Below are 25,850 nucleotides of genomic sequence, written 5' to 3'. Positions count from 1 at the left end.
TCTTTAATAAAACCTTAAGTTATCTTGACAATGTGACTTTAAAGAAGTTCTGGTATTTACATATTAATGAACCTAAACCATTCTAAAAGATGAAAGATTTAACAGCAATCTAGGTTTGTTCACTATATTGTTTCAGTTGCATGACACTGTGATTTTTGCCATAAATTCTGCGTCTTATGATCCTGCCCCACTAATTACATGATAAAGGTTCAGTGCTGCAAAAGCTAGTGCTTCCAAATAAACCTGTTGGACTATAACCTGGGGTTGTGTGGTTTTTAACTAAACTCCACCCCTTAGCCCAAGCCCCGCCCCACCACACTGGCCCCGCCCCGCCCCGCCCCACCACACTGGCCCCGCCCCTCAGCCCAAAGTGCCTTCCCCCTTGGATCCCTACGGCCGTCTCGAGGCGGCAGCAGCCAATCAGCAGTGGCCAAGGGCGGGGTCAGGCGGGCACTTCCTGGATAGAGTTCAGGGAAAAATGGAGGAAGTGAGCGGCCTGGGAGAGTGAGTGAGTGAGTGAGACAACAGAAGCAAAGAAAGTGCAGAGAGAGAGAGAAAGAAAGAAAGAAAGAAAGAAAGAGAAAGAAAAAGAAAGAGAAAGAGGAAAAAAAAAGAGGGAACGAGGAGTGAGGTGAGGGAGTGTGAGTGAAGGGAGAGAGAGTGAGTGAGTGAAGGGGATGAGAAGAGAGAGAGAGAGTGGGAACTGATTGAGGACAGAGAGAGAGAGAGAGAGAGAGAGAGAGAGACAGTGGGAACTGATTGAGGACAGAGAGAGAGAGAGAGAGAGAGAGACAGTGGGAACTGATTGAGGACAGAGAGAGAGAGAGAGAGAGAGAGACAGTGGGAACTGATTGAGGACAGAGACAGACAGTGGGAACTGATTGAGGACAGAGAGAGAGAGAGAGACAGTGGGAACTGATTGAGGACAGAGAGAAAGAGAGAGACAGTGGGAACTGATTGAGGAGAGAGAGAGAGAGAGAGAGAGAGAATGCAAAACAAGACTGTGTTATGAATGTGGGATTTTTTCAGAACAAAACTAGGCAGAGTGTCAGGCATTTACAGGGCAGAGGTGGCAAGGTGGGTGGTGTGGCCGGTGAGTACACATTATCTGCTGGTACAGACAGCACTGGGGATTACAGGCTTTGAGTTGCCTGCTCAGTGCTCACAAAACCTCCCAGTGTGATAGCCACCCGTGCTAGCCCAGTAATCAAGTAACAGGTTATGGTAAATTGGCCAAGATGCCTTTTGTAGAAACCTTGGCGAATGTGGCTCTGCGGGTGCCCAGTGTCATGCTGCTGGACCTGCTTTACAAATGGGACGTTGGTCACTTTGCTGAACAGATCCGAGCCAGGAATGAGGAAATGCACATCAAATATAAGTATGTTTTGTGGAATGCATACTATTTGGGTAAGGCTTTCTACAATCTGTCCTGTCTTGCAAAGTATAATTTTCAATTATTGAGATTTAGAGTGGGTATCATCACTGATCTGGACATTACTGTTAAGCCTGGCACTCATTTTCACACAGGTTGCTGTACAAGTAGTGTTCCTGAACTGTTGCAAGTCTGTTTGGAAAGTATTGATAAAACTGAGGGACCTGTTTAGCTTAAGATTTGATCATGTAGGATCTGGGACTGGAGTCACCTATACTTTCAGCCAGGAGGTAGGACAGCAACCTGTTCACAGGTATCTTTGGAGCAGATGGGTCTTGAGCCTGGTCCTCCTGGTCCAGAGGTATCGGCAGTACCACTGCACCACTACAGCCCCCACAATTCCAGATGGATATTTTCTGATCATCCTGTTCAAAATGTTATTACGCGTCTCTGGACCAGGTGGGACTTGAATCCAAGCTTTCCGGTCTAGATGTAGGGACACCATCACTGGCTGGACACCCTCTGTTGCTCAATCACTCACTATCTCCCACCAGTATCAACCCCTCTGTTTTCTCGCCCACAGTCGTGCTCCATCCAGGCCCCACCCCATCAGTCCAAGCACAAAGAGTTCTTATATAATGTCCTTGGCCCAAACATCTTCAGCTGCTTCAACATTGACCAGCCTCCATTATGAAGTCAGAAGGGGGGATGTTCGCTAACGATTACACAACGTTCAACACCATTTGCGACGACTCTGATGTTGAAGCAGTTTGTGTTCATAAGCAACAAGCTCTGAACAACATCCAGAGTTGGGCTGACTGGTGGAAAGAAAAATTCACACAAGACAAAAGCCAGTCAATGACCACTGCCAATAAGAGACTGTCTAACCACTGTCCCTTGACATTAAATGGTGTTACTGAGTCCCCCATTGTCAACATTCTTGAAGTTACCATTGACAAGAACCTGGACTGGACTCGTCACATAAACACAGTGCCTACAAGAGCAGATCAGAGGTCAGTAATATAGCAACAGGTGATTCACCTCCTGACTCTGCAAAGCCTGTCCACTATCTACAAGGCACAAGTCAGGATTGTGATGGAATACTCCCTATTTGCCTGAATGAGTGCAGCTCCAATAACACTCGAAGCTTGACATCATCCAGCACAAAGCCACCCACTTGGTTGGCACAAGCACCCACTCCTTCCACCACCGACACTCAGTAGCAGCAGGATGTATTATTTACAAGATGTATTGCAGAAATTCACTAAAGATCCTCAGACAGCCCACCCACGACCATTTCTGTCCCGAAGGACAAGGGCAGCACATAGATGGGAACAGCACCATCTGCAAGTTCCCCTTCAAGCCACTTACCATCCTGACTTGTTACCATCACTGTTCAAAGGTCGAAATCCTGGAATTCCCTCTCCACCAGCATTGTGGATGTGCCAAAAGCGAAAAGGCTTCGGCAGTCGGCATCAATTAAGAACAGACAATAATGCTGGCTTGAAAGAAAATCCAAACATTTGCCCACTAACTTAATGTATCTACATCTTTTTGCAGACTCCTTATGTCCACTTTGTAACTTTATTGTCGATCTTGCTGTCATGGGTAAATTTGACGACCGTGTGTTCGGTGTCATCAGCCAAATTGTTGATGTGGATTGTAAATTGTTGAGGTCCTATTGCTGGTCTCTATGACTATCCCCTGGATACAGCTTGCTGGCCTGTAAAAGACCCATTTATCCCAACTGACTGTTTCCTGTTAGTTAATCAATAATCTTGGCCAATATGTTACTCCCTACACTAAGAGCTCATTCTTCTTTATTCCTGTATGTGACGTGAGTGTCCCTTGGGCAAGCCTTTTCTGTTCTTAGGTGCCCTTGAACTAGACCATTTCAGAGTAAACTGTGTTGCTGAGGTTCTGGAGTCACATGTAGGCCTGACTGGGTGAGGATGGCAGATTTCAAGATTTAAAGATTTGTAGTTGGGATAAAACAGAATTACAGACTGGTGAATCTCGCATCGGTGGTAGAGAAACTAATGGAGAAAATCTGAAAAAAGGAAGTCATCTTCACACAGGCTAGATTTGACCCCGAAAGCATAAAGTGACACATTTTGGAAGAAGTAACACGACAAAGGAATACACTGTGAATGGCAGGACACTAGGAAGCTCTGAGGAATCTGGAGGGAGTTTGTCCATAGATTGCTGAAGGTGGCAGGACAAGTTAATAACCTGGTTAAGGAGCGCATGGGACGCAGTCATGGCAGAGTTTATAACAGCAGGAAAGTTACGTTGGAGCTGTACAGTATTTTGGTTGGGCCACAGCTGGAGTACTGTGTGCAGTTCTAGTCACTGCACTATAGGATGGATGTGATTGCACTGGAGGGGGTGCAGAGGAAGTCCACATCATGAGGGGCATGTGTAGGGTGAATAGCCGAGGTCTTATCCCTGGGGTGGGGAGTCCAAACTAGAGAGCATAGGTTTACAGTGAGAGGGGAAAGATTTAAAAAGTACCTGACAGGCAACTTTTCCACCCAGAGGGTGATATGTGTATGGAATGAGCTGCCAGAGGAAGTGGTGGAGGCTGGAACAATTACAACATTTAAAGGCATCTAGTTGGATATATGAATAGGAAGGGTTTAGAGGGATATGAGTCAAGTGCTGGCAAATGGGACTAGTTTAATTTCGGCTATCTGGTCAGCATGGATGAGTTGGACTGAAGGATCTGTTTCCGCACTGTGTATCTCTATGACTTTTGATTCACTAATACCTAATCGTTAGTCCACTAAAGAAAACTGTGACCCTCCCATGGTCTGGCCTACATGTGGCTCCAGAGCAATAGCAATGTGGTCAACTCTTAACTGCTGTCTGGGCAATAGATGCTGGTCTGGCCAGCGATAATGAATAAGAACACACATTCCCCACCAGCCGCATGAAAGCATCTAAGACGTAATCCTTCTAAAAATTCAACACCATCCCAATACTTGTGCGAATTGGAGTCCGACAGGCTGGGTCATTGCACCTAAACTGTTTTCTGTTTGCTTTCTCTCCACAGACTGCTGCCAGACCTGCTGAGTTTTTCCAGCAATTTCTGTTTTGTATTCCTCCTCTATCTTTCTCACTGCAACACCCCTCCGCATATCCATGAAGCTCTTCTCCAGGGCAAGAGGGCGATGATAAAACCTGTGTCGCTGAAGTCCAGAACCAAGATACCCCCAACCTTTCTTGTCAAGCTGCAATATGCAAACAAAATCACTAGTCCATTGCCTCTCCTCGTTTCTTTTCATCTTCCCCATCTTCTTCTTCTAAGAGGATTTTGTCAATCAAGAGGCACAGTGGACTTTATTTTCACGGCAAGCCTGGTCCAAGACCAGTGTGAAGCACCAGCAGCAGCAGTCCCCTTTGACCTCGCACAGACCTTTGACCCTTTCAAACTAAGGATTATGGAGTGTTCTCCTGAAACATGGTTGCCTGTGGAAATTCTGCCTCATGGGAGAGGGTGTGTGTGTGTGTGTGTGTGTGTGTGTGTGTGTGTGTGTGTGTGTGTGTGTGTGTGTGTGTGTGTGTCCAAGCTCTGTTGTTGATGTGTTCGTACAGAGAGAATGGGCCAGAAGACAATGGTCCTCTACTCGCCAGCCCCTGTTCCACCACCTATCAAGATCCACAGTGAGCTGCTGGACAATTCCCATACCTTGCGAGTGTCCTTTCAGGGAAGGCAGGCGTCAATGGCAAAATGCACCATCATCTTCAGTGTGCCCTTACAGCCTTTGGCCATCCGAGGAACATACGTGTTTTGCTGACAAAGATTTTAAATCGGCCACCATGGCTGTGGACAACAGAACTGCAGTGTTCCCAGCTCTCTGGTATGCCCCAGAGACGTGGACCATGTGCGGCAGAAGTATCACCAGCAATGCATCTGCCAAAACCTGCAAATCCACTGGCAGGTTATCAGTGTCCCCTCTCTGGCCAATATGCCCAGCATTGAGGCACTGGATGTGGTCAGTCGGCTGCATTTGGGCAGCTCGTGCTGTCCACGTCTTTGACACAAGACTCCAGAAATGAACTGTTCATCAGGAGCTTCATCACGGCAACAGGTTACCAGGAGGGGAGAGGAAATAAGGATCGAGGTTGTCCTCAAAGCCTCCCTGAAAGATCATTGCAAATTCCCCATTCATTCATGGGAATCTCTAGCTCGAATCTGCCTGAACCAAAGAAGCAGCTCTCTTTCCCCCCTCCCCCCCACCCCCCAACCCACCCCGAAAAAGGTGTCGGTCATTCTGAGAGTCTCCAACAGGCCCAGGTGGAGTCGAGAGTTTGGTGCTGGGAAAGTATAGCAGGTCAGGCAGCATCCAAGGAGCAGGAGAATCGACGTTTCAGGCATAAGCCCTTCATCAATTCTCCTGCTCCCCGGATGCTGCCTGACCTGCTGTACTTTCCAAGCAATGCACTCTTGACTCTGACATCCACTATCTGCAGACCTCACTTTCTCCTAAGCCCAGATGGAGGCCAAGCTTAGACAACAGAAGGAGTGAGTGAAAATCCGAGCACACCATCCACCCAGGGGTTTATGAGACTCGTCACCTCTGGATCCACAAGTTTGGAGTGGAGGAAGGTCATTTTTGATCCCAAGGGATTTTCCAAGAGAAGCAAGGATTGGACGTAGGGAATGGTTACAGCAGAAATCTTTGCAACTTCAGGTAATCATGAGATACACATCTATGAGCTGAGGACAGTAGGATTCATTTTGGGTTGCTCCAGTAAAGAGCAGGGAAGGCTGCATGGGTCTAAGGGCAGAAATTTCAAGTCATTACAGGGATTCTAACTTTGTACCTCCAAGCCAGAGTACGCACGGACTGAGCTGTCAGTTGAGTTTTTTTTTGAACACCCTCATTTTCCTCTTGTGTTAAAGGCAACAAATGCACCGCGCCTCCATTTGTACTGAGCTCTGCTCCACTTCTGCTTCACAGGTCATCTTCTCAGTGTGTTTGTGCTTGTGTTGCCCCTCCAGCATTTGGTGAAGGTGTACCTGTATTTACTGACTGCCTCGTTGCTGTACTTGGGACATCAGACCTGCAGGTGAGTGTCGACAGGTTTGTGGGTCAGCTCTGCCTGCACTTCTATTCCTTGCCTCTTGTTTCAGCCGAGGAGCTCAGTGAAATTTAACCTCAGCAGGTGGATAAAATGGGGAGCATGAATTTGAACAGCTGGGGTGGGGCTCTCACAGTAGAATTGGCGTCTGTGGAATTTAGCCCCAAGTGCATCCTGCTACCTTGAGTGCTTGGCACCATTTTGCAATATTGATTGATTTATTGTTGTTATGTGCACCAATTTACAGTGAAGAGTCATTGTATAATCATATTTTCTTGTGTTTTGTCCGAAATTAAATGTGAACCTTGAGCTTTGCTACTGCAGGTTCATTTCTCATCCAGCAGAGTTTGAAATGAAGGCAGAAATATTACTGTGGTGCTTTTCACCATTTCAAATTAGGTAACGTGTGCTGCAAAGTAACTGGTCATTTGCCCAACTGATTCAATCACTTAATTGGCAACCTGTCTCCCACCTTCAGCATTCACCCCTGTCACCACAGGCACACAGGTGGCAGTATATACCGTCTGGAAGGTGTTTGCATGCATCACCAATGGTCCTTCCCAAGCCCAAGAATGACAAGGGCAGCAGATATATTGGAGCATCGTGACTTACAAGATTCCTTCCAAGCCTCACACCACCCTGACTAGGAATGATACCATTGTTCCTTCATCTTGCTGGGGTCTTAAACGCTGATGGCATTGTGGATTTACCCATGCCGAAGGGACTGCAGCGCTTCAAGATGGCAGCTCATGGCCCCCTTCTGGAGAAATTGGGGATGGCCAACCAATCCTCGCAAAGCCAGAGGCACCCATGTCCTTTGATAGGATAAAGAAAAGAAAAATCTATTAGAGCGTTTACACTCCACATCAGTCTCCTCTCATCGAAGTGATCACAATGCAATAAGAGGCCATTCAGCTTGCTGTGTTGATACTGGCTCTGTAAGAGGAGCTCAGCTTGTCCCATTTGTGAACCCTTTCCCTGTAACCTTGCAGGTTGTTCCCTTGATGTAATGATTTGATTCCATTTTAAAAGTCACTATTGAATCTGCATCCACCATGCACACTCCAGGAGTGCAGTTGGTGTTCTACACAATTTTTCAGCTTTTTATTAAAAAAAAAGGGTTATCCTCATGTTACCTTTGACAATCACCTTGACTCAGTTCCCACTGTTTCATGACCCTTCTGTGAATGGGTGCAGTTGCCCCCGATCTACACCGTCTTGACATACCCGACTTCATCCCGTCTAGTGTGCAGATCAATATCTGCCGGATGTTCCATCACTGACCAATCACAGACAGTGCTTGAGACAATTTTACTTCATAATCGTGGAGATGGTGAGGATTGCAGATGCTGGAGGATTGGTGCTGGAAAAGTACAGCAGTACCTGAGGCGCAAGAGCATCGATGTTTCGGCAGGGCCCTTCATCAGACCCTCCTCCTCAGATGCCGCCTGATCTGTGTTTTTTCCACCGGTGCACTCTGCCCACTTCATAATTGTCAATGACAAGACCAGCATTTGATGCTGATCCCTAACTTACCCTGGAAATGAGTGACACGTTAGTCCATTTCAGAGGGTAGTATAGTATCCGTCTATGGATCTGGAGTCACATGGAGGTCAGACCAGGTAAAAACAGCAGAAGGAAGTGAACTGGATGCTTTTTTAAAAAATGATAATCAGAAGTGAACAAAAAACAGTACAGCACAGGAACAGACCCTTTGACCCACCAAGGCAACACTGATACATGATACCTTTCTCAGCTGAAAACCTTTACATGGTCCATTTCCCTCTATTTCCTGCCTGTTCATGTATCTGCTGCTTAAATGTTGCTATTTAAGCTGTATCAGCTTCTACCACATCCTCTGGCAGGGCATTAGCAGCACCTACCACCCACTGTGTAAAAAAAAACTATTATAAACAACAGGGGTCCCAGCACTGATCCTGCAGACCGCCAGTGGTCACAGAGCTCCAGTCAGGAAAACACTCCTCTACCTTTACGGTCTGTCTTCTAAGATCAAGCCAGTCTTTCCAGCTCCCCACAGATGTGACTTCATCTCATGTATCTGCTGGCCTTTGCTAAAGTCCAAGTGGACACCATCCACTGATCAGCCCTCATCAATCATCTTTGTCGTTTGCTGAAAGAAATTTGATCACGTTTGTGAGATGTGACCTCTGTCTGCACAAAGCCATGCTGTCCATTGCTAATTCTCCATATTTTTCCAAATGTGAGTTTACCCTGTCCCTAAGAATCTTCTCCAATAATTTCCCTACCACTGTTGTTAGGCTTGCTGGCCTGTAATTTCCTGGGTTATTCCTGTTGTCCTTAAACAAAGGAACAATGTTGGTTCTTCTCTAGTGCTCTGAGTGCTCTCCTGTGACTAACAGGGACACAAGGGTTTCATACGTGAGCCCAACAATTTGCTCCTTTGCCTTCCTCTGTATTCTGGGGTCGATCCCATCAGGTCCTGGCAACCTGTCTACCTTTAATGCTGAAAATGTGTTGCTGGAAAAATGCAGCAGGTCAGGCAGCATCCAAGGAACAGGAGAATCGACGTTTCGGGCATAAGCCCTTCTTCAGCCCGAAACGTTGATTCTCCTGTTCCTTGGATGCTGCCTGACCTGCTGCGCTTTTCCAGCAACACATTTTCAGCTCTGATCTCCAGCATCTGCAGTCCTCACTTTCTCCTGTTTACCTTTAATGCCTTTCAAGACGCCCAACATGTTCACCATTAGATTTGTTTTTGATTCCATGTTTTTATAGAACTTAAATCTCACCAGCTGCCATTTGAACCCCAAAACCACAGAAATTCGGATGAGCATTAGGACATATCTCCCAATAGTATAGAATGGTATAGATTCAATTAAGAGGAAGGTCAATAGGTACTTGAGTGAAAAAGAATTAGGAAAATGAAGTGCTTTCGGAAAACTACAATGTGACATGGACTATTGGCCCAAATAACATGGTATTGTATGCTGATTTCTATCTGATATTTATTTGGAAGCAGTGCAGCAAATTGCATCAAAATTGGCATTTTGGGAGTCAGATTAATTTTATTTTTTTCATTCCTGGAATGTGACTATCACTATCAAGGCCTGTCATTTTTTTATATATCAATTAATTGCCCTGGTGGTAGTGAGCTGCCTTCTTGAACCACTACAGTCCACGCACTGTGGGTTGACCCGCCAATGCCCTTAGGGAGTGAGTTCCAGGATTTTGACTCGACGACACTGAAGGAGTGGCGATATGTTTCCAAGTCAGGATGACTGAAAGTGATGGATGACGTGGTACACAAGTGAGTTGCATTGTCCAGACAGTGCCAAGTCATTGAGGGTTTTTGGAGTTTCCTTGCTGTCTGGGGAGTGCTGGATGCTACAGATGTTCTGGACCCCGATGACATTCCAATAATACAACATCAAACTTGTGCTCCAGCACTTGCCGCTCCACTAACCAAGCTGTTCCAGAACAACTAGAACACTTGTCTATCTGACAATGTGAAAGATTGCCCAGGTGTGTCATGTACATGAAAAGCAGGACAAATCCAACCCTGCCTAATCTGTGGCACCCACATCATATGAATGAATGAATAAAGAAAACAAAATGGCATTCAGGCAGTTAAATGGATTCCTGGGAAACTGTGGTTTTTTAATTCTCTGGTGTTTTCTTTCCTTCAAAGGAGCTACATTCTCAAAGAACTTGAATCTGGGTACGACGGAGCAGTGTATTTTGACTTAGTGGCACTTCAGCGTTTTGTAAGTGCTCTAACAGGTAAGGAAGAAGGTATCCTCTATCACTAAGCGAAGAGGCCACATCTCTTTGAGAAATTGGAATGTGTGTCTGTAGTTACGCAAGGAACCATTGGCACAGTTGGAGGCCATTTCACCCCTCATGCGAGGGCTGGCATTTTCCAAAGGTTTTCCATGAAGCTGTGCTTCCTGAAAGCCAAATCCCAAATGCTAGATTCCCAGTGTTGACCCCAAACCATCCTGAGCTCCTCAGTAACATTCATAATCTCTGTTTTTTTTCTTTAAATACTGATCTGTTTTGATGTCTGTTGTTGTTTTCTTTGCTTTATTAGAAACAAGGGAGGGCTGTTAGTCCCAGGAAACGAACCCAGGCTTGTAGCCCTCCATTGTCTCATAATCATGCCCTCTTTCACATCCCGGATCATCATTCCTTGATGGGTGTCCATGTCATCAGTCGTTTTGGATCTTGGGTTCTGGAAATCCTCCCTCTCAGACATTGCTAACCCAGCCTAATGTTAAGCATGAAACCCGAATGGCCTTCAGGGAAGGAAATCTGCCACCCTTATCTCGTCTGGCTGCAGACTTATAACTTCCCTGTGAAATGGCTGAGCAAGGCTATGGAATTCCAGGACACTTAGGATTGGGTAATATATGGTGACCTCGCCAGTGACACCCAAGTCCTGGGCATGAATTGACAGACATTCACGTCTCCCTCTCGCTCTCTGACTTGGACACTTCTTAAAACCTATCTCTTTGACCCAGGGTTTAGTACGCTACTCTAATGTCATCTTACAAGGCTTAGTGTCAAATTTGTGTTAGACAACACTCCCGGTGAAGCCCATTTGTTCATTTGGGGCACAACATTAAAAAGAGGAATATTTCCAGTGTTGGCCTACCACAATAGCCTTGAGTGCAGAAAAAATAAAAGAAAGGTCTGTGGTTGCTGAACATCTGAAACAAAACAGAAATTGCTGGCAAAAACTCAGCAGATCTAGAGATGAAACAGAATGAACGTTTCGAGACAGAGTTGTACAGTTAGGAAATAGAACCCTAGGTCCAATTTGTTAATGCTGACCAGATATTCTAAACTAATCTAATCCCATTCGCTAGCATTTATCATACATATCTTTAAAACCTTCCTCTACTTATACCCATCCAGATGCCTTTTAAATATTGTAATTGTACCAGCCTCCATGATATTCTCTGGCAGTTCATTGCATACATGCACCACCCTCTGCGTGAAAAGGTGGCCTCTTTTAAATCTTTCCCCTCTCGCCTTAAATCTATGTCCTTTTCTTTTCGACTCCCTTGCCCTGGGGAAAAAGACCTTGACTTTACCCTGTCCATGCCCCTCATGATTTTATAAACATTGACAAAATCATCCCTCAGTCTTTGACACTCCAGTGAAAACAGCCCCAGCCTATTTGGCCACTCCCTATAGTTCAAACCCTCCAACCCTGGCAACATCCTTGCAAATCTTTTCTGAACCCTTTCAAGGTACACAACATCCTTCCGCTAGCAGGGCGACCAGAATTGTGTTCAGTACTTCAAAAATGGCCTAACCAGTGTCCTGTACAGCTGCAACATAGACTTTTCTTCAGAACAGTAGACCAGTGACAACTTGCAATTATGTAGAATCTCTAACACTCCAGAGCTCGTGATGACCATCAAACAAAATTTGTCAAATAGCCTCATATGGGGACATTCGGCCAGATGTTTGGTCAAGGAGGCAATTTTAAGGAACCACTCCAAGGCAAGAAGCAAAGTAGAGCGATGGAGCATTTTAGGGAGGGAGTTACCAAATGTGGGCCCTCAACAATTAAAGGCAGAGTCATCACTGGCCTGGTTGGGAAATTATGGATGTAGGAAAGCACTGTAGAAATCTGAGGGTAACGGAGGAGGCTGTAGAGATAGGAAAGGGCAGGCTGTGGAAGGGTTGGAATACCAAGATATTTTTTGTGTATTGAGAAAGCCATTTATGTGTGGAGGTTTTTCTTTTGGGTCAGAAATGTTCCTCATGCTAAACTTTGAATGTTTTCCATTTCCCGCAGCTCAACTCCTGGTCTTGTCTCTCAGCTCTTTCTTCATGAGGCCCAAGCCATTTTGGTTGTTCTCCGCTCACCTGGTCCCTTTGCTCGCCAGGCTCTTTTTGGTGCCCCTCACTGCCCTCCTCATCCTCAACAAATTGGCCATCATCTTCACCAGCCTTGAGGTGCTCTACTTCCTGTTGTGCAACATGTTTGTGCCCTACAACCTGGCCAAGTCCGCCTACCGAGAGATTGTGCAGGTAGAACTGTTCCAAACATCGTTCAAGTTAAAGCTAGATTGCAGCGCCATGTTTTCTGGTGGGGGAGTGCCACAGTAAGGGGTGGCACAAACATTGAGGTTGATACAGTGGTGCTGGAAATTCAGGATTCTCATCATCAGTGGCAGAGTACAGCACCCTGACTGTGGCAAAACATCCCAAAGTACTTCCTTTATCGGACAAGCATTGACACAAACATACCAGGCCGATGACCAAAAGCTTAGACACAGAGAGTAGACTTAAAGGATGAGGAGAAGCTGGGAGATCGTGGAAAATAATTCCAGAGCTCAAAGAATCAAGTTGTTTTAAAAAAAACTTGAGGCCAAAGGGAGCGGGAGTGGGGAGGAATGAACTAAGAATATCACAACTGCGATTGAGAGTTGTTTTTCTAGATAGGGGTATTACAGAATTAAGTTGAATAAGAACATGTTATGGATCGAGCAGCTGAGTTGAATGTTGGAACAGGATTGAGGGCTGACTTTTTAAAACAAAAATTATGATTTGTTGCCCATCTCTCATCACCTGTGAACTACTAGACTTGCTAGTCTATTTCAGGGGGCAGTTCTGAGTCCAGCATAACCTTGAGAATCTGGAGTCATATCTAGGCTAGACTGGGTAAGGATGGCAGATTTTCCTGCTAAAGGAGATTGGTGAACCCGATGGTGTTTGTTTTAAATTCATTCTTGATGTGTGGGTGACGCTAACTCAGCTAGCATTTATTGTCCATTCCTAATTGTCCAGAAGATAGTTGAGTCAACCATTTTGTTGTGGGTCTGCGGTCACATGTAGGCCAGACCAGGTAAGATTTCCTCCATTAACGGACATTATTGAACTAGATGTTTTTTTCCTGACCATCCGCAATGAATTGAATTTATTGTCAGGTGTATCGAGGCACAGTGAAAAGCTTTGTCTTGCCAGCAATGCAGGCAGATCACAGAGTTAAGTAGCATAGATAGTAAATAATAGGTAAACAGCGGCAAAAACAAAAACACAGGTACAGGTGAATGTTAATAGTTTGTGAGTCCATTCAGTATTCTAACAACAGTAGGGTAGAAACTGTTTTGAAACCGTCTTGTGTGTGTGTGTGTGTGTGTGTGTGTGTGTGTGTGTGTGTGTGTGTGTGTTCAAGCTTCTGTAACTCCTCTTTGATGGTAGAGGCAGTAGAATGTAGAAAAACATTGCCAGGCTGGTATGGATCTTTGAGAACGCTGGCGGCCTTTCCTTGACAGTGGGCCTGGTAGATAGATTCTGTAGATGGGAGGTTGGCCTTTGTGATTGTCTGGGCCGAGTTCACCACTCTCTGTAACTGTCTCCGATCGTGAATGGTACAGTTGCCATACCAGGTAGTGATACATCCAGACAGAATGCTCTCGATGGTGCACCTATAAAAATTGGCAAGGGTATTTGCCGTCATGCCACATTTCCTCAGCTTCCTGAGGAAGAAACACATTGTTGGGCCTTTGTAACCAGTGTGTGTCCACATGAAAAGTCCAAGAAAGCTTGTTGTGGATGACCACTCCCAGGAGCTTGAGTGGGGTGGGGTGGCGGGTGCATGAGTAACATCCTGCCGAAAGTCAATAATGTGTTCCTTGGTTTTGCCAGCATTGAGAGCTAGGTTGTTCTCAGTGCACTATTTTCCCAGATCTTCCACCTCCTGTCTGTAGTCTGTTTCATCGCCATCTGAGATTCGACCGACTATGGTGGTGTCATCAGTGATCTTGTAAATGGCATTAGTCTGGTATTTGGCAATACAGTCATGGGTTTACAGTGAGTACAGTAGGGGGCTGAGTGTGCACCCCTGGGGGGGGGGGCTCCAGTGTTGAGTGTTAGTGAGGATGGAATATTGTCCCCAATTTTCACTGTTTGCTGCCTGTGGGTCAGGAAACTGAGGATCCAGTTGCAGAGAGTGGGACTTAGTCTGAGATCACTAAGTTTAGTAATCAGTCTCAAGGGTATAATAGTGTTGAAGGTTGAACTGTAGTCACTGAGTAGGATTCATATGTAGCTGTTCTTGGTGTCAAGGTGTTCGAGGGCTGAGGGAAGGGCAAGTGATATGACATCTGACATGGATATGTTGGCCTTAAGGTCAAATTGGAGTGGGTCAAGAGTAGTGGGGAAGCTGGTGTTGATTAATGCCATGACCAGCCTTTCAAAGCACTTCATTACCATCGAAGTTAGGGCCACAGGGCGGTAGTCATTGAGACATGCGGCATGAGCCTTCTTAGGCACAGGGATGATGTTGGCCTCTTGAAACAGGCAGGGACAGTGACCTGATGCAAGGAGAGATTGCAAATGTCAGAGAAGACCTCTGCCAGTTGATTTGCGCATGCTCTGCGTGCATGGCTTAGTACTCCGTCTTGTCCCATCACTTTCCTTGGATTCACACGAAGGACAACTGATCTGACCTCTGATGCAGTGACTGTTGGGATAGGACTTGTAGGAATAGGTGTTACCTCTCTGCTGAAATTCTACTCAAAGTGAGCATAGAATAGTTGGAGTGTGGCGCTGGAAAAGTACAGCAGGAGAATTGACATTTTGGGCATAAGCCCTTCATCACTCTTTGACTCTGATCTCCAGCATCTGCAGTCCTCACTTTCTGCTAATCTGCAATGCCATGAGGAAGTGGAGGAGAGTTGTGTGGAACATAAGCACCAGTATAGATTGTTTGGGCTGAATGGTCACTACCTGTACTATTGTTTTATATATACACCTACATATATACCAGTTAATCAGTTCTAATTTCCATTGAATGCAAATTCCACCATCTGGCACGGTGGAATTTGAGCCTGGGTTTCTGGATTGACAAGCCAGTGATAGTTCCACTACACCCCATTGTTCACTCTCAGTTTTATAGCAATTGGTAGATTGGTTTTGAATTCTAGATTTTAAATAATGAATCAAATTTAAATCCCACGACTTATGATGCCTCCCTTACTCGTATCCTTTTGTTTGTTGGGCATGTCTTGTCTGAAAGAGCCAGATGTTAATGGGAGGGATGGGGCCTGTTTGAAGCTTGTCAATGGCTTGTCTGTGTGAACTGTATCTTGTATTTCCATTTCTGCTTGTGTTTCCTTCTGAAGTCACTCTTGTTGGCCGGTTACAAGTCACATGCCAGTGATAACTGAATGGAGCATTTAGTCTGTAATGATATCCTTTTTTCCCCCCTTTCCAAAATTGTGCTGCTGCAAAAGTGATGTATTTAAGAGGGATTATCATTAACCAAAAGGTCAGGTTGAGTCAAACTTACATTGGATGGTTTTCTGATTACAGTATAAGTACTCTGAACGGTCCTGGTCTCCATAGTCTGAGACAGATATAGAAGCCATGGAGAAAGTGCACTGAGTATTTCTAAGAGAGAAAATTGCTATTGGGAAAGATTGAGTAGGGTGGGGAGTTTTGTTCCAAAAACAAAATGGAAACTGAGAGGTCAATTGATAGCAGTTTTGGGCATGACCCATTGTAGCATAAAAGATGGCCATTCATCCCAACGTTTCTGGGGTGGCTTTCTGAATCACTCAATGCCACTTCCATGCCTTACCTAAGTAGCTCAGCCGATTGTTCCTTTGCCAGATGATGATCCAATTCCCTTCCACACCGAGGTCCACTTCCCACGAGTGTGAGAATCCAAAGTGTAAGGGTCTGTATGTGCAAGTTAGTCACTAATAAAGGCAGAGCAGGAATATCTTTACTCAGTGGTGAGAATGTGAGACTTGCTGTCACAGGAAAATGTCGAAGCAAGTATTTTATAGATGTATTGAAAGGAAAGCTTAAATATGTGCACGAGAGGAAAGGGTCTGTTGAAGGGGCTGAGATGAGGCAGAAGGAAGTGGAGGAGAGTTGTGTGGAACATAAGCACCAGTATAGATTGTTTGGGCTGAATGGTCACTACCTGTACTATTGTTTTATGTATACACCTACATATATACCAGTTGTTGTGTATGTAATACTGTAGGCCCTATTGTGTCTGAAGGGCACTTCTGTTAACTTAGGGTAGGTGAGATTGCTGCAGTTAGAATCACCCTTTTCTCGGTCACTGGTCAGTGAAAGGGATGAAGGTGACTGTTATGGACTAGGCAAGACCACTCTTAAGCAGGCTGCCCAGACTGTAACTTTACAATTTGTTTCGGTAAGTGTACAGTGAAAATTACCTGGAGTAAGTTAACGAGGTTGCCTACCAGGTTTTAAAACACAAAATTTGATTCACGAAATTACACAATGAAACACAAGATTAGATTAGATTAGATTAGATTACTTACAGTGTGGAAACAGGCCCTTCGGCCCAACAAGTCCACACCGCCCCGCCGAAGCGTAACCCACCCATACCCCTACATCTACCCCTTACCTATCACTACGGGCAATTTAGCATAGCCAATTCACCTGACCTGCACATCTTTGTGACTGTGGGAGGAAACCGGAGCACCCGGAGGAAACCCACGCAGACACGGGGAGAATGTGCAAACTCCACACAGTCAGTTGCCTGAGGCGGGAATTGAACCCAGGTCTCTGGCGCTGTGAGGCAGCAGTGCTAACCACTGTGCCACCGTGTTACAAGGAACAGAATAAAGAGCCCCTACAGAACTCAGCCTACAAACAAGACTTGATGATGCTGTTCTGACTATATACAACAGTCCCAATAAGCAAACCCCCTGAAAACACCGTTTTTTAAAAAATGGAACCGATACTTACAGGTTGAAGTTAGAAGGACAGAAAGAGAGAGCCTGTTCACACAGTCCACTTGACTGAGGGAGAGTTGACCATTATACGGGTCACATCTAAAACATTGGCAAAAGTGAGGACTGCAGATGCTGGAGATCATAGTCAAGATTAGAGTGGTGCTTGAAAAGCACAGCAGGTCAGGCAGCATCCGAGGAACAGGAAAATCGACGTTTCGGCAGGAGCCCTTCAACATCTGCGTGAAATGCCGATTTTCCTGCTCCTCAGATGCAGCCTGACCTCCTGTGCTTTTCCAGCACCACTCTAATCTCCACTTCTAAAACATGACCACTTTGGCCTGAAGTCTCATCTGTTTGCAGGGGAACCTGGATTATCCGAACAAGATGGGCGGGCACTGTTTTGTTTGGATAATCGATTATTCGGTTAATCGATTAAATGCTTTTCCTCTGGGGCTCGGAGCTTTTAAAGTCTGCTCCCTGTTCAGGAGACTGCAGCAGCACACCGTACGTGAGCCCCTGCCCCCAACGTGATCTCCCCAACCGCGACCCCAACCCCGTCCAACACCGCCTCCTGACTCCAACCCCGTCCACCTCTGCCCCCTCTCCGGGGCAGCCGGACTGAACCAACAACAAGACTGCTGTTGCCTTTGTGGGGTAAGTCTCCAAATAGCGCGCATGCACAGAGCCACAACCACAGCCACACACACAACGTTTTACTGCAACTTTTTGATAGGTTCCACAATTGTCCTGTACAGGACACTGTAGGAGAGATTATTTGGGGAAGGGGGGGCTTTCCAGGAAGAGTATGGGGAGCGAGAGAGAGGGCGGGAGGTCAATCATTTGGCGATGGTGCCTGTTTAATCACTGTAAACATCACTGCTGGAAACAAGTCTTTGATGTAATGTTTCCATCGGCACCTCGAGATCTCCTTCAGATAATCTGATTTTTGGATACTTGGTATTCGGATCGAGGTTCCTCTGTAAATATAAACAAAAAGGCCTCTCAATACCCTCTAATCTCTGTACCAAAATAGTCCAATTGGAGCCTGGCCTGTTTACAACCCCGCTGAAAAAAATAGTCAAGGACCTTGACAAAAGGAACAGCTTTTATAAAATAGGGACCAGCTTTGTGACAACTCCCCCCCCTTAAAAAAACCCATCAGTAACAAAAGATGGCTTCCTTTTTAAAACCAATAAAAAACCTGGTTAGTAGTCTAAACACACATACACACTATACTAACTACACAAATGCAAACATGCACTATCATGTGCAAATTCAGAAATTCCCTAATTACTTTTGTTTTTGCATTCTGTGGGGACATTTATCCATGTCCAATAAAATGGCCCCGGAAGGTGACTTGGGCTTTGGCAAATTCACTTTTAACTAGTTTTATCACCAAGCCTACTTTCCGAAGTCGATCGAACAAGACCAATAAATGCTGTAAATGTTCCTTCCATAAGTGACTAAAAATCACCAGGTCATCAATATACGCCACACAGTTGGGTAACCTGGCAATGACCTTATTAGTCAGTCTCTGAAAAATGGCTGGAGATGTTTTTCATACCAAATGGCATGACTTTGAACTGATATAGTCCATTTGGCATTTCAAAGGCCAAGATTGCCTTTGCTGTTCCTAACAGAGGTACTTGCCAGTAGTCTCTGAGCAAGTCCAACTTAGAAATGTAAGTTGCTTGTCCCACTTTTTCAACACAGTCCTCCAACCATGGAATTGGATATATATCAGTCTTTGTAACGGTGTTGGATTTGCGATAGTCCACACATAACCGTTGGGTACCATCTGGCTTTGGCACCATGACTATGGGTGAGCTCCAATCACTGTAACTCACTTCGATTATGCCATCTTGGAGCATGCGCTCTATCTCCTTCTGAACCTGTGCCAACTTTAGAGGGTTATGCCTATAAAGATGTTGCTTAATCGGAACAGCATCTCCTATATCTGCATCATGCACAATTAGGTTAGTACTTCCCAGTTTATCTCTCCATGTGATAGTAATAAGTCTTTCAGGTCATTTTGATTTTCTTGTGGAAGGTAACTCAATGATTTATCCCAATTTTTGACAACTTCCTTATTGTCCAATTTGATTTGAGGAATGTCCAATTCAGAATCCTCTGAACTTGGTTCTTTCTTCTGGGCTGTAATCATTACCACATTCTCCTCTTGCTTTCCCTCCCTATTAAAATACCTTTTGACCATATTTACATGACACACACTGAGATTTCTCCCTGTCTGGAGTCCTTATCAAGTAGTTTATCTCACTCAATTTCCTCTCGATTTGATACGGTCCACTAAACTTTGCTTTTAAGGGCTCACCTATTACTGGAAGTAACACCAATACCTTATCCCCAATTGCAAAATTACGAATTTGTGATTTCTTGTCCACTTCCTGTTTCATTGTATGCTGTGATACTTTTAAATGCTGTCGAGCGAACTCTCCAGCTCCCTTTAATCATTCTCTAAAATTTGACACATAGCCCAAATGGGTGATCCCTGAATTCTGACTTAATGGTCCTCTTACTTCGTGCCCAAAAATTAATTCAAATAGACTGAATTTGGTCGGTTCATTTGGTGCATCTCTGATCGCACAATGTACAAACAGAACTCCCTTGACCCAATCATCTGGATAATCCTGACCATAAGATCTCAACATGGTCTTTCGTGTTTGATTCCATCTCTCTAGCAGTCCCTGCGATTCGGAATGGTACGCAGTCGATTTGAGTTGCATTATTCCCAAGTTATCCATAACCACCTTAAATAGTTTGGATGTGAAGTTTGATCCTTGATCTGACTGGATCTCTATTGGTAGTCCATATCTAGTAGAAAAAAATTAAATAATCTTCTACAAACATTTTTGCTGTGATGTTGCGTAATGGGATTGCCTCTGGAAATCTATTCGACACATCCATTGTTGTTAATAAATACTTATTCCAACTTTTTGTTTGAGATAGAGGACCTATGCAATCAATCAAGACCTTTGTGAAAGATTCCTCAAATGCTGGAATAGGTATTAAAGGTGCAGGTTTTATTGCTGTCTGTGGTTTTCTGATTAGCCGACATGTATGACACGTCTGGCAAAATTCAACTACATGCTTATGTAGTCCAGGACAGTAAACATGTCTTTGTATTTTAGCTTGTGTTTTCCTCACCCCTAAATGATCTCCAAGTGGTAGCTTGTGCTCCACTTGCAGCACCTTCTTTCTATATACTACTGGCAAAACAATTTGACGAATCTCTGCCCATTTCTCATCCCTTTGAATGTGTGATGGTCTCCATTTCCTTATTAAGACATTATTTGTTAAGTAATAGCACGCAGGGATACATTCACTCTCCTGTGTATGCGCCTTTTGATACAACGGTTTTAAGTTCTTATCTTACGGCTGTAGCTCAATCAGCTGAGCAGAGCTAAACAGATGGTTGACAGTGAGGGGGACTGGGAGGAAGCAGCCAGTGCAGGGACCCCCTGCGGTCGTTCCCCTCAATAACAAGTATACCGTTTTGGATACTTGTGGGGGGGGATGACTTACCAGGGGTAAGCAACGAGGTTCAGGCCTCTGGCACGGAGCCTGTCCCCATTGCTCAGAAGGGAAGGGCAGAGAAAGGTAGAGCGATAGTTATTGGGGACTCCATAGTGAGGGGAACAGATAGGCGGTTTTGCGGGGGCGACAGAGACTCCCGTTTGGTATGTTGCCTCCCAGGTGCAAGGGTACGTGATGTCTCTGATCGTGTTTTCCGGGTCCTTAAGGGGGAGGGGGAGCAGCCTGAAGTCGTGGTCCATATTGGCACCAATGACATAGGTAGGAGGAGGGCTGAGGATGTTAGACAGGCTTTTAGGGAGCTAGGTTGGAAGCTCAGAGCTAGAACGAACAGAGTTGTTGTCTCTGGTCTGTTACCTGTGCCACGTGATCGAGAGTCGAGGAATAGGGAGAGAGAAGAGTTAATTGCGTGGCTACAGGGATGGTGCAGGAGGGAGGGATTCCGGTTTCTGGATAACTGGGGTTCTTTCTGGGGAAGGTGGAACCTCTATAAACAGGATGGTCTCCACCTGAACCTGACGGGCACCAGCATCCTTGGGGGGAGGTTTGCTAGTGCTCTTTGGGCGGATTTAAACTAACTCTGCAGGGGCATGGGAACCTGGACTGTAGCTTTAGGGTACAGGACCTTGAGTGTAGGGAGATTAGGAACAAGGCATCGATCTCGAAGGAGGGTGCCGGTAAACAGGAAGGTGGCTTGAAGTGTGTATACTTCAATGTCAGAAGTATAAGAAATAAGGTAGGTGAACTTGCAGCGTGGGTTGGTACCTGGGACTTCGATGTTGTGGCCATTACAGAGACATGGGTAGAACAGGGACAGGAATGGCTATTGCAGGTTCCAGGGTTTAAATGTTTTAGTCGGGTCAGAGGTGGGGGTATAAGAGGGGGAGGTGTGGCATTACTTGTCAAGGATAGTATTACAGCAGTGGAAAGGACGATTGAGGAAGACTTGCCATCTGAGGTTGTTTGGGCTGAGGTTAGGAATAGGAAAGGTGAGGTCACCCTGTTAGGAGTTTTCTACAGGCCTCCTAATAGTCCAAGAGACGTAGAGGAAAGTATTGCAAGGATGATTCAGGAGAAGAGTGAAAGTAGCAGGGTGGTTGTTATGGGGGACTTTAACTTCCCAGATATTGACTGGGAAAGCTATAGCTCGAGCTCGTTAGATGGGTCGGTGTTTGTCCAATGTGTGCAGGAGGGTTTCCTGACACAATATGTAGACAGGCCAACAAGAGGTGAGGCTATACTGGATTTGGTTCTAGGTAATGAACCAGGCCAGGTGTTAGACTTGGAGGTAGGTGAGCACTTCGGGGACAGTGACCACAACTCGGTGACTTTTACTCTAGTGATGGAGAGGGATAAATGTGCACTGCAGGACAGGAGTTATAGCTGGGGGCAGGGAAATTATGATGCGGTGAGGCATGACTTAGGATGTGTGGATTGGAAAAATAGGCTTCAAGGGAAGGACACAAATGATATGTGGAGCTTGTTCAAGGAGCAGCTATTGGGTGTCCTCGATAAGTATGTACCAGTCAGGCAGGGAGGAAAGGGTCTTGTGAGGGAGCCGTGGTTTAATAAGGAATTGGAATCCCTTGTAAAAGGGAAGAGGGCGACCTATGTAAAGATGAGGCGTGAAGGTTCAGTTGGGGCGATTGAGAGTTATAAGGTAGCCAGGAAGGATCTAAAGAGAGAGCTAAGAGCAGCGAGAAGGGGACATGAAAAGTCCTTGGTTGGTAGGATTAGGGAAAACCCTAAGGCTTTCTATAGGTATGTCAGGAATAAAAGGATGACGAGGGTAGGTATCGGTCCAGTCAAGGATAGTAGTGGGAAGTTGTGCGTGGAGGCAGAGGAGATTGGAGAGACACTAAATCAATACTTTTCGTCAGTATTCATTCAGGAACAGGACATTTTTGCTGATGTGGATATTGAGTCACAAGTGATTAAAATGGATGGCTTTGAGGTATGTAGGGAAGAGGTCCGGGGAATACTGGAAAGGGTGAAAATAGAGAAGTCCCCTGGGCCTGATGGCATTTATCCTAGGATCCTCTGGGAAGCTAGGGAGGCGATAGCGGAGCCATTGGCCTTGATTTTTATGTCGTCATTGTCTACAGGAATAGTGCCAGAAGACTGGAGGATAGCGAATGTGGTCCCCTTGTTCAAGAAGGGGAGCAGGGACAGCCCGAGTAACTATAGGCCAGTGAGTCTCACTTCTGTTGTGGGCAAAGTCTTAGAGAGAATTGTAAGGGATAGGATTTATGAACATCTGGATAGGAATAATGTGATCAAGGATAGTCAGCATGGTTTTGTGAAGGGCAGGTCGTGCCTCACAAACCTTATTGAGTTCTTCGAGATGGTGACCAAGGAAGTGGATGAGGGTAAAGCAGTAGATTTGGTGTATATGGATTTTAGGAAGGCGTTCAATAAAGTACCCCATGGTAGGCTACTGCAAAAAATACGGAGGTATGGCATTTAGGGTGCATTAGAGGCTTGGATTAGGAATTGGCTGGCTGGAAGGAGACAGAGGGTAGTAGTTGATGGTAAAGGTTCATCTTGGAGTGCAGTTACTAGTGGTGTTCCGCAAGGATCTGTTTTGGGACCATTGCTGTTTGTCATTTTTATAAATGACCTGGAGGAGGGGCTTGAAGGCTGGGTGAGCAAGTTTGCGGATGATACGAAAGTCGGTGGAGTGGTGGACAGCGAAGAAGGATGTGGCAGATTACAGCGGGATATAGATACGTTGCAGAGCTGGGCAGAAAGGTGGCAAATGGAGTTCAATGTAGCTAAGTGTGAGGTGATTCACTTTGGTAAGAGTAATAAAAAGAGGGATTACTGGGCTAATGGTAGGCTACTTGGTAGTGTGGATGAGCAGAGGGATCTTGGTGTCCATGTACACAGATCTCTGAAAGTTGCCACCCAGGTAAATAGTGCTGTGAAGAAGGCATATGGCGTACTGGGCTTTATTGGTAGAGGAATTGAGTTCCGGAGTTCTGAGGTCATGTTGCAGTTGTATAAGACTCTGGTGCGGCCTTATCTGGAGTATTGTGTACAGTTTTGGTTGCCATACTATAGGAAGGATGTGGAGGCACTGGAACGGGTGCAGAGAAGGTTTACCAGGAAGATCCTATGAGGAAAGGCTGAGGCACTTGGGGCTGTTCTCATTGGAGAAAAGAAGGTTTAGGGGAGATTTGATAGAGGTTTACAAGATGATTAGGGGTTTAGATAGGGTTGACAGTGAGAACCTTTTTCCGCGTATGGAGTCAGCTGTTACTAGGGGACACAGCTTTAAATTAAGGGGAGGTTGGTATAGGACAGATGTTAGGGGTAGATTCTTTACTCAGCGGGTTGAGAGTTCATGGAATGCCCTGCCAGTAGCAGTGGTGGACTCTCCCTCTTTATGGGCATTCAAGCGGGCATTGGATAGGCATATGGAGGTTATTGGGCTAGTGTAGGTTAGGTAGGCTTCAGTCGGCGCAACATCGAGGGCCGAAGGGCCTGTCCTGCGCTGTATTTTTCTATGTTCTATGTTCTAAACGTACTTGCATGTTTACCTAGTTGCTCCTGCTCTGTACCACTTATCTGATCAAAATAAGTTTCTGATAAAGCTATGTCAGCTTCCTTATCTGTGTCTTTTGATCTCTCCTGCTTCAACTTGTGCCTCTGTGCTCTTGTGATCACACAATCTGGGAAAATTCCTGGATAAACATCCTTCCTTTTTTTCAGCTGTCTTCACTGGCTTTTCAACTAGAGAAGGCAGCACACCTACTGGTGAATCAGCTATATAATTTGAAGTGAATTTGAATTTATTGTCATGTGTACCGAGGCACAGTGAAATGCTTTGTTTTGCGAACAATGCAGGCAGATCACAGAGTTAAGTAGCATAGATAAGTAGATAATAGGTAAACAGCGGCAAAATCAAAAACACAGGAACAGGCGAATGTTAAGAGTTTGAGTCCATTCAGTACTCTAACAACAGTAGAGTAGATAAAACATAGTTATTAGTAATTTTTAGAAGTATGCTATTAAGTTTAAAGAGTGTAGAACGATTGTAGGAAATAGGAAACTAAGATCTGCACGGAGGAGCTCACAAGGAGTAGGCCATATCCGGTGCCATTTTGCATCCATTTTCAAGGACAAATTGTATTCCTGGAGCTGAGAGTTTGTCCAGTACTCCTCCCACAAATTCTCCACTCTTCTCTGGACTCTCGAGCCTCACTTTACATAATTGAGCTCTTTTTGTCTCACCATGAATTCCAGTTACCAGTACCTTTTTCTGGCAATAGTCCTTCAGGAGTACATATCTCCTCATCCCTCAGCACTACAGACTGAGAGGATCCTGCGTCCTTTAATATTGTAACCTCTTTACCTGCTACTTCTGGCCTATGTGAATAAACTTTACCCTTGCATGTATATTTTTTAAGCAGATCTGGCACTTCCTCCTTAATCAACCTCTCGTCATCTTGTACACTCTGAGGCAGTTGTCTAGCTTCCCTTGTGCTTTTTGTCATTAGTTCAACAAAACTTCCAGGCTTGTCTGGTTTTCCTACATCTGGCTTTCTTCTGGCCCACCAACACTGTGATTTCATGTGGTCTACTTTATTACAGTGAAAATACCGGAGTTTTTAAATTTCTTTGTTCCAATCAATGGTTTCATTTTTACCCTGTGGTAGGTTATCCTTATGATCTTCACTGAGATCTATCTTTTACTTTCCATGTGAGGATTTCTCTTTGCCCTAATTTCTATCCCTCATGGACTGATATTGATTCTGGAAGCCAAACTGAGTTTTATGGACCAGCACATAACCATCAGCCACTTCAGCTGCTACCTCGCTGTTTTAACTCTCTGCTCTTCCACATGAGTTTGCATTACTTCAGGCAGTGAATTTTTGAATTCCTCAAAAATAATTACCTCTGAAAGGGCATCATAGGTTTGCTCGATTTTTAAAGCTCTTATCTATCTATTGAAATTACTCTGTTTCCTCCTTTCAAACTCAATATAGGTCTGACCTAAGTCCCTCTTTAGATTCCTGAAACATTGTCTATAGGCTTCTGGTACAACCTGATATGCACTTAAAATGGCTTTTTTTACCTCCTCATTCTCCTCTGATACCTCCTCTGATAGTGATGTG

General features: G+C 45.1%; 1 protein-coding gene across 3 annotated transcripts in view; it reads left to right on the top strand.

Moving 5' to 3' along the window:
- The first annotated feature begins 533 nt into the window (after positions 1-533).
- The window catches only part of LOC140481391 (RING finger protein 145-like), a 51,797-nt gene continuing 26,480 nt past the window's right edge, over positions 534-25,850 (top strand). Inside the window, exons 1-4 of one of the 3 annotated variants that reach the window (XM_072577517.1) lie at positions 534-1,407; positions 6,340-6,448; positions 10,131-10,222; positions 12,252-12,487. In XM_072577517.1, coding sequence (XP_072433618.1) covers positions 1,239-1,407; positions 6,340-6,448; positions 10,131-10,222; positions 12,252-12,487 — 606 coding nt within the window. In that variant the 5' untranslated portion in view covers positions 534-1,238. The remainder of the gene's footprint in view (positions 1,408-6,339; positions 6,449-10,130; positions 10,223-12,251; positions 12,488-25,850) is intronic. The other 2 variants (XM_072577507.1, XM_072577525.1) reach the window with 2 other exon arrangements.

This window comes from Chiloscyllium punctatum, chromosome 1, assembly GCF_047496795.1.
Source record: "Chiloscyllium punctatum isolate Juve2018m chromosome 1, sChiPun1.3, whole genome shotgun sequence".
Classification (NCBI taxonomy): Eukaryota; Metazoa; Chordata; class Chondrichthyes; order Orectolobiformes; family Hemiscylliidae; genus Chiloscyllium; species Chiloscyllium punctatum.
The sequence above is the reverse complement of the archived record's forward strand: the minus strand, read 5'-3'. Positions and strand labels throughout refer to the sequence as shown.